The 10,008-nt window shown below is 34.8% G+C and overlaps 1 protein-coding gene across 1 annotated transcript in view; it reads left to right on the forward strand.

Annotated features, from left to right (window-relative positions):
• Positions 1–8,409, forward strand: part of IQCJ (IQ motif containing J) — a 243,421-nt gene extending 235,012 nt beyond the window's left edge. Inside the window, exon 5 of the mRNA XM_045088566.1 lies at positions 8,291–8,409. Coding sequence (XP_044944501.1) covers positions 8,291–8,293 — 3 coding nt within the window. The 3' untranslated portion in view covers positions 8,294–8,409. The remainder of the gene's footprint in view (positions 1–8,290) is intronic.
• The last annotated feature ends 1,599 nt before the right edge of the window (positions 8,410–10,008 follow it).

Below are 10,008 nucleotides of genomic sequence, written 5' to 3' on the forward strand. Positions count from 1 at the left end.
TGAACTTCTTGTCTTCCTATCCTACACCTACAAATTCATTTTTATTTAAATCCTCTTTTCTTTCTGAGAGAAAGTATGATTCTTCTTCCTGTCCAAAGATAATCCTTCCATCTTCCACTGATACTATCCATTCCAGAGTGCTCTGAGATCATGTCCCATCAATAATAAGTTCTCTTTCATCTTTACTGGCTCCTTCTTTCAATATGGACATATGTGTGTGTATATATATATATGTATAATTTATATATAAAGTTATATATATATAATTTAAGTATAAATTATATATAATTTATAACCAAGGTATAGTCCAACATTGGTTTTTTATATAATGTCCACTGATGCATTAGTTCAATATAATACCCAGTGCCTATCATATCACATGCTCTCTTTAATGCCCATCAGCCAGTTACCCTATCCCCTACCCTTCTCCCTTTTGGCAACCCTCAGTTTGTTTTTTAAGCATGAAAGAAAGACAGATTAGTATTAGGTGCCTACTGTATGTTGGTCACTGGAGAACATATTATCTCAACTAATTCTCATAACAATTTTATGAGTTAAGTGTTATTATCTGACTTTTTTGGTATTTTCTATTCTATTCTTTTATTTTATTTATTTTTGAAAATTAATTTATTTTCAGCATAACAGTATCACTATTTTTTCCACCACACCCAGTGCTCTATGCAATCCGTGCCCTCTATAATATTATAGAGGGCATGGACTTTTTTTCTTTTTTAAATAAGAAAGCCAAGACTTAGGTTAACGAGTGTTTTAAATTAGTAAACTGGCTTGGTCTGTGACAAAACCATGAATACTACCTCCATTAGCCCACTCCATGTTCCCTTTGCTTTTCCTTCACAAACATATTTGTTAATCAAAAAAAAATGATTTGCTTAAATTCCACTTCAGCATAGTTTATTGGTCAATTGTCTGTGCAGGAATTATTTAAAACATATCTACACATTGAATATGCAATCATTAGCTTCTTAACCAACTTAGAACACACATTATCTAAAGCATTACAGAAAGAACCCTTACTGACTGCTTGTTTCTTTACCCACTAAACGTGTGGGTATTAATCACCATCTGCAGGAACTACTTCCAGAGGAAGGGTAATACATACATGAATAATAAGTGGTAGTAGTATGATGGCAAGCACTTAACTACTGCTCTCTGGATAAAAGTTGTTGATTAGTAGTTTGCCAATGTCTGTGACATAAATACTTCCACCATAAGGAGTATTTAATAGTATCTGTGTTTAATAATTATCTTAAAAAATTCCTAAAAATATAGCAATCATAAGCATATCTGAGCAGGTTCTAGCACATTATTGAATTAGCTAACAGTTACTGAGTGCCTGCTAAGTGTTGTGTACCAATCTAAGGGCTCAGAGTTATTATCTCAGTAATCCTACATACATTATTTCCATGTAGAAACTGAAAGATTAAGTAAATTGCCCAAGAACATGCCATTTAAGTATGGGGGCTGGTATTATACTAGACATCTATAAATGCTGCCTTACTTTATGAAAAAATACACAAATTTGTGACTATTTGAGGCTTTTTAAAATTTCTAATGACTTAGAATGATCTGGTTTAAATTTTGTCATCATATAACTTATGAAGAAAATATATACTTAAGATAAATATGTAATTTCCTACCTCAGAAGACTTAAGTACCAGGAAGACGGGAATCTGATTTTCTGGTGTTTTTGTATCTCTAATGTTTAGCTCAGTACCCAGCATGTAGCAAAAACTCATAAGGAATATTGAAAGAATATAATATTTCTTAGCCCTTCATTAAAAATTCTCTAAAATCTCTGCAATGTATGTAGATGTATTTAAAATAATTAAATATTTTATGTTTATATCCGTTGGCCAAATAACATCAGCCCTGGAAATTTATCTTTAGGAACCAATTCAAAAGGAAGAAGGAAAAAAAAAGCATTAGGCAAGGAAATGATCATTGCAGTGCTTGCTATATAAGCAGAAATTAAGACAAAAATAAATATCCAAGAATAGGTGTGTTTGGGTGGCTCAGTTGGTTAAGTGTCTGCCTTCAGCTCAGGTCATGATTCCACAGTCCTGGGACTGAGTCCCACATCTGGCTCTCTGTTCAGTGGGGAGCCTGCTTCTCCCTCTCCTGCCTGTCACCCCTCTCCCTGCTTGTGCATGCTCTCACTCTGTCAAATAAATAAATAAAATCCCTTTAAAAATCCATGAATAGTGAAACAGTTAAAGTATGATACATTTCTTCAAATGAATTTTGTGCAGCCAATAAAGAAGATAAATTCATTTAACATAAAGTGGAAAAATAAAGCAGTATACAAAGTCCACCCATGATTTGATCACATAGTACAGCAGGCCATGCTACAGAATGACTAAAAGTAGAGGTTTTAGCTTTGGACCCACAGAACTCAATTCTAGGGTCTTTCAATCTGTCACACAATGTAGGGCAAGTTGCTTAACTTTTCTAAGTCTCAGTCACCCATGTGCAATGGGGGTAATTCTCAGAGTCATTGCGGGGATTGAATGAGCAAATATAGACAGTGCCCAGGATATCACCTGGCATACTGATCTATTACCTTTACATATGTCAAGGACTGGCAGGAAATATGGGCAAGGGAAAATAACTGATGCTTTTGGATATGTATGTGGGGATTGTGGATCCATTTTTTAAATTTTATGACATATGCAATAAAGAACAACCAATGGAAAAATACAATCACTTTTACAATATCCTACAAATTACATCTATCTCCAGTTTAGACAACCACCTTCAGTCCAAACAAGTGAATTGACTCAATCCGTGCTCTAAGACTCCTCTCAGGGACCTCACAGACAGAACCAATGCTTCTACATTCCTGGCTGCTCATGGGTTGCTGAGACTGCTACCATTCCCTTGCTCACCCAATTTCCACCAGATGTAGAATTAGACTCATTTTCATGCTACAAAGATATACATAGAGTCATGCTCATCTGATAATGATAATGCTGTAGCCTGGTCCTTTGGATTCCTGATCATGTGTGGAAGATATCGTGTAACCTTCCAGGTTATCAGATCACACACTACTATTTCTCTTCCTCCTTGTTCATCTTCCTCTTATCAGGTTGAAATTGGTAAAGATGAATCAAATGTGCCTGCATTATCCCTCAACCTGCAAACTACTCGGAATGTTTCAATGCCTAAACTTTAGTTTTAATAAACTGTATTTAGTTAAACACCTTGCCAGATCCACACTATAGTATCTGGATTACAGTTATACTCAAAGCAAAATTGTTAAGTGCATAATATATCTGAAGTCATTATGATAGTGTTCCATGTAACAAAAACCAATAATAATTATCTTGGCATAAATTACTTTCATATTTTAGGACCAAAAGATTTAGAGAAATTTTTAAAAAGATCAGTTTTCATATCTTCAAGTTAAACAGAAATAAAGCCGAGAGTTCAGTGTAAGCGCAAGACTTGTCACCACCTGCTCAAATGTGAGAGTGGCACTTTAGGCATGCCCAAGTCTGCTTAGCTTATTCTTATTAGTGGGGGCATTTAATTAAATATAGTTTCTCTGCCTGACCGGGGCAACTACTGATGAGAATAAAATTGATGGGAGATGAACAGTTAACAGCAGGAGATACATGGGAACAAGAAATAAAAGAGCCATAGTCAAACTGAAGAATATTGCTGTAGTATATTATATTTGACATTTACTGCTGTGTCTAATAATGCATCCCTTACTTCTCTCCAGCAGCCATGTTCCTTCATTATTTTAAATTTTGGGAGCTTTTGTTTTTGAAAAATGACAAAAGTCTCACTTCTTCATTCCTCATTAGGGTGCATATTTAATTGTGTTCCTTTGTTCATTATATTTGAATATTGCCATTCAACCAGAAGAGTGCTGGCAAAAGCCTGTAAATGGCTATGCCTGGTTTTTCCAAGGTATTTAAAATTCTATCGTTGTTTCCATAAGCCACAGACAGTGGGTTATTTTTCATGGACAGACAGTGCATTCTTCTCTTGGGGTTTTTATGGACAGACTGTATAAAATGATAACACAATGAATGGGGTACCAGCTCCACTATATCAAGGACTTAAATCAGCTATTTCAGACAGAAACTCAATGTAGTAGAGCACGTTTCAAATAGGCTTGCAGGTACAGGCTATAACACAAAAATTTCAACATCTTTTGTGATTAATTCTCATGAAAAGTTAATGACATTTTTTACAATAAATTAGAGCTGAGGTGAGGGAGATTTCAGTAATGTAGGTTCAGGTGGCAACCTGAATAAAATTGATAAGATTTGCATGCCAGAATTAAAATAGAGACATAATCTATCTTCAGAATGACCAGGGTTTGGATTATTGTGGAAAGTATAGCAAAGGTGAATCTTCTACTTGCCTGTTCATAATCCTTTCCATTCACATGATAGTTTTCATGATTTTGTAATACCATATTCACTATAGCTCATTTCATACGCTCCCTTTCTGAGAGAGAAGTTACTTCATTGTACTTGCTTAAAAAGAAACTATTTTTAATTTTAATTTCTAATTAACCCTAACTTAATCATAGTCACTAGGGCTTCCATTTTGTTGTTTCTTTTTTAAACCTGTTGTGGAAAATGGTCTAAACTTAAGTCATTTCTTAAAACTGTCTCTAAGGAGTGTGAAGAATTGTCTATTTGCAGTTAATGATCCAGAAAATCAAGAATTACCCCCAGTTTGCCAATGAAAAATACCTTTATCAGTTTGAAATTCCCTTTAATGGAAAAAATTCACATGGAATTAATTTTTAAACATGGCCTTTAATGCAAACTTAAATTTCAACTACCCAGGTATGAATGTGATCCAGATCTCTCTTCTTGTTATATTTCTTCTGAGAATCCTAAATTTATATGTAGATTATCTTTATCCAAATTATTATGGCCACAGTTTTATAATTATTAGTATGTAATAAATGGATTTATTACACAATAAGTTATAATAATATCATGTAACAGACACCAAAATAGTTTGGTTTAAATGACTGAAAGAATTTCAGCATTATATTCTAGAGGCTTCCCACTTAATCTTTATCTAATCATTATGATTGATAAACTTGTAAGAAGATGATGTTGTATGATACACTGGAGACAAAGCATCGTATTTTTGGCTATCTAAAAAATAATAGGGGGAATGCAACTGCAAATACTCATAAATATAATGCTTTCCATGATAAATCTATTTTATTTACTCTTTTATTTTGTCTCTTTCATTCCCAAGAAGAAGATAAGGTGGCTTTATCATTAGAGTGCCCGTATAATTTATCATCTAAACTTTCAAGCATGAGAGGGTTAATATTAATCATCATACTGAGGCATAGACATAAGCTAGCCCTATCCCAGGAATGCTGGGGCATATAGTCACCCCAGTTATCCCAATGCTCAGTACAACAGAACCATAGACTAGGCAAGATAAGACAAAAGGAAAAAGAAGGAATTACAAGGAAGGGATAGTAAAAAAAACTATTCAGGAATGCCTGCCTAACTTTGATCTATCTAGACAGAACATGTATCACTTAGCAGGTTCAAAGTTGATAATCTCTCATATCACTATTTATTAAATCATAAGGAATACTATATTAGTCAGGGTAGGCTAACCACTGTAATAAATCCAAAATCTTAGTGGCATAAGACAATAAATGTTTATTTTTCACTCACATTATTTTTCAGTATAAATTGATAAAGCAATGGTGACTGACGGGCATGTTCAGCAACAAAGGCAAACAGAGGCACCCTTCTCTTGAACTTGGGACAAGCAAGATAGCCTTTGATAAAAACACTCAGCCAAGAGATGGGAGAAGAAAGAGTGTGTTGGACTGAACATTTATCATGTGCCAATTCTAAAAATGATATGCCTCACTTTCTCCTATATTCCATGGCCAAAACTCAATTGTATGACCCCATCTAGCTTCACAAGAGACTAGGGAATGTGGTCTGGCTGACCACTAGGAGGAAGTGAAAATCGGGTTTGGTGAACACATTGTAATCTCTATCCCTCTCCTCCATTCTGGTTACCAAGTACTCATTTGACTCTTTCTCTTTTACACAGATTAAGGAAATCTCATATAGTTTCTGCATGGAGTTCAAACTCTATAATCCTGGGAGGTGCCAGTTCTCTTTATCAGTTTCTGAGATGGCTCCTTATAACCTGCTGACCCATGAACTAGAAAGGCAAATTATCTCCCCACCATACTTCTCCATACATTCAGTAAATCATGGTGGACTAGGGATAAACATCATGGTTAACATTTTCTGTAGGGAAAGATAATAATCAAATAGAAGGCTTTTTTCTTGCCTTTGCTTTTATAGAACATTGCATTATTCTTTAACTTCAATCACAAATGTCATCTTCTTTCCTTTTCATGGTTATTCCTCTTGAGAAACTACCCAAGTATTAGTATCATATTAAGAATATATTAAATCCGTTCTTTTGTAGTTCAGATTAGAAACTATGCAGCTACTAAGTTAGACCCTCTACAGTCCTTATTCTTTAAAGTATATAATGGAGTTAATAAGAGAAAAAACTTCTTTATCAGTGATTATAAGGCGTATGGAAGATTTATAAGCATTAAAGGAGTTGAGAAAATCACTTCTTAACCAAGATACATAGGAGGGAAGGAAATAGTATAAAAGCAAAATTATTAGTTTCCTGACATTCAAATTATTGTTAACTGGCTTATATCTTCCTATGCCTCCCTAAACTTGGGCACTTTACATTTGTTTGTTTTTATCTTTAGTGCCTAGGAACCATAAAGATATCACTTCATTTTGTTGGCACAAACATGACCAGTGTAGAGAACTGGGAAAATAAGTGAAAGTCTGACAATATTTTTTTAAAGTTTTGAATCCTGAAATAAAAATTAAAGAATAGCAAATAAACAGTTTAAAAATGTTTTATTTCAAAATAATTTTAGACTTACAGAAGATTTGCAATCATAGTATAGAGAATTCCTATATACTCTCCACCCAATTTCTCCTAATGTTAACACCTAACAAAACCATGGTACATTTTTCAAAAGTGAGACATTAACTTTGTATAATACTGTTAACCAAACCCTAGACATTATGTAGATCTCATCATTTTTTCCACTAATGTCCTTTTCTGTATGGGCATCTGATCCAGGACCCTCTGTTGCCTTTTATTGTTATGTCTCAGTCTCCTCTAATCTATGTTGATTACTCATTATTTCTATGTCTTCCATCATCTTAACTTTTGCAAAGAATATTTTTGGATATTTAGTAGAATAGTCAACAATTTTGATTTGCATGGGTTTTTCTCAGGGTTAAATTAAGGTTATGGAATTTAGGGAAGAATGCCATAGAAGTAAAGTAACTGCTTTATTGTGTCATATAGGGAGCTATATGGTATTGAACTGACTTATCATTAGTGATGTTTTCTTTTATCACTTGGGTAGGTGATACCTGTCAGGTTTCTCTACTATAAAGATACTGATGTTCTTATTAATAAATATTTGGGGGAAAATACTTTGGTCACTGTTTGTGTCTCGTGTCTCACTACAGACACCTGCTTTCCCCTAGATTCTAGGTAGTTGGTTGCCCTGCACCCTCAGCACTCTGATGGGTAAAAAAAATTGTGAATATGCTGTTTATTCAGCATTTTTGTTGTAAGTTTGAGAGTGTTGTTGTTTCCACCTCTCAGCAAAAACTAAAAAATCCAGTATTTGAGGTTTAAATAAATAGTCTTTAAAAAAAAAAAGATATTTATTTATTTACTTAGAGAAGGAACTGGGAAGAGAAGCCTAGGGAGAGGAAGAAATAGACTCCCCATGGAGCAGAAAACCTGACTCAGGACTTGATCTCAGGATGCTGGGATCATGACCTGAGCCAAAGACAGACAATTAACCAACTGAGCCACCTAGGCAGCCCTAAATAAATACTCTTAAAATTAATTAAAAATAAATAAATAAATAAATAAATTGACTGTTACTGTTAATTAGTTGTCATGTTAGTCAGTACTCCAATATCCAGTCCATTGCAGAAGATCAGTCTTAGTCAAATTTTATCAGTTCATTTACCCTGCCAGTAATTGGTTCTGAAATAGGATGAAACACACTTTTGGCCAATGAAATTTGAGAGAAACTGTACTATGGTCCTCCCAAGGAAAATTTCTGTTCTTCTTATACAAGAAGTAAGTAAAAGGTAGTTCACCTTCTTTTACCTCTGTATGTAACTGTTTCTGGATGTATTGTCTGAGACTTGACCACATGATTGACCGACCACCATCTTGTTTCTAGTAAGAAAAGGAAGGCAACACTGAGGACAGCAGAACAAAAAGAACCTGGAAAGAACCAGTTGTTTACCGGCATTTTTCAGCTGCTATTCTAACCACCTATGGAATCAAGCTTATCTATGGAGTTCTAGTTATGTTCAATAATAAATTTCCTTAATGTTTAAGCTCAATTTGATCCTTGGTTTTTCAGTTACTTGGATCTGAGGTTTTATAACTGTTATCACCACTTTAAGTGAAGTATGATTTTTAGGCAAATATCTCTCTATCCATTCTACTGTTCATGGGCATTCAAATTGTTACCAGTTCTTAGTTTTAGGAACAGTGATGCTATAAATGTTTTAATACATGTCTTTTGGTGAATATGTCCACATTTCTTTTCAGTGTATTTCTAAGAATGAAATTGCTCAGTAATCAACTATGTGCGTGTTCAGCTTTAAAAATAGATACAACCAAATATTTTTGAAAAGACTGTATCAATTTAGCCTCTCACCAAAAATTTTTGAGATTGTATAAGAGAATGGTCCAGTTTCATTCTTCTGCATATGCCTCTCCAATTTTCCCAGCACCATTCATCGAAGATACTATTTTCCTTGGGATATTCTTCCCTTATTTGTCAAAGATTAGTTGGCCATGGAGTTGAGGGTCCATTTCTAGGGTCTCTATTCTGTTCCATTGATTTATGTGTCTGTTTTTATGCCAATACCATGCAGTCTTGATGATCACAGCTTTGTAATATAGCTTGAAGTCAGGCATTGCGATGTCCCCAGCTTTGGTTTTCTTTTCCAACATTCCCCTGGTAATTCTGGATCTTTTCTGGTTCCATGCAAATTTTAGGATTGTTTGTTCCAGCTCTGTGAAAAATGTTGATGGCATTTTGATGGGGAACGCTTTACACTGTTGGTGGGAATGCAAGCTGATACTGCCACTCTGGAAAACAGTATGGAAGCTCCTCAAGATGTTAAAAATAGAACTACCCTATGACTCAGCAATTGCACTACTAGGTGTTTACCCCAAAGATATAGTTGTAATGAAAAGAGGGGGTACATGCATCCCAATGTTCAGCAGCAATGTGTATAATAGCCAAACTATGGAAGGAGCTGAGATGTCCTGGATAAGGAAGATGTGGTTCTTATATACAATGGACTATTACTCAGCCATCATAAAGGATGTTTCTATCAACATAGATGGAACTGGAGGGGACTAAGCTAAGTGGAATAAGTCAAACAGAGAAAGAAAATTATTGTATGGTTTCATTCATATATGGAACATAGAAAATAGTACAGAGGACCATAGGGAAAGGGGGGGGGAACTGAATGGGAAGAAATCAGAGAGGGAGACAGACCATGAGAGACTCAACTCCAGGAAACAAACTGAGGGTTTTAGAGGGGAGGAAGGTAGTAAAGTTCATCGGTGCTCCAAAAGTTGGAGATTGAGAAGCCTTAGTTGTTGGTTTTAGAGTGGAGACAGATGGGGTAGCCAGAAATAGGTATTAAGGAGGGTAAATATTTTGATGAACACTGGGTGTTATATGCAAGTAATGAATCCTTGAACACTACATCAAAAACCAATGATTTACTATGTGTTGGCTAATTGAACACAATAATAAATAAAGATTGTGAGAGTTATAATTGCTCCACATCCTTGCCAACACTTGGTATTATTAGGCTTTTATTTAGGCATTTTGATTCAGGGTATGGGTAGTAGTATCACATTGTGACAAAT

The sequence above is a fragment of the Mustela putorius genome, unplaced genomic scaffold (assembly GCF_011764305.1).
Source record: "Mustela putorius furo isolate JIRA1106 unplaced genomic scaffold, ASM1176430v1.1 tig00003834_pilon_pilon_pilon, whole genome shotgun sequence".
In the NCBI taxonomy this organism is placed as follows: domain Eukaryota; kingdom Metazoa; phylum Chordata; class Mammalia; order Carnivora; family Mustelidae; genus Mustela; species Mustela putorius.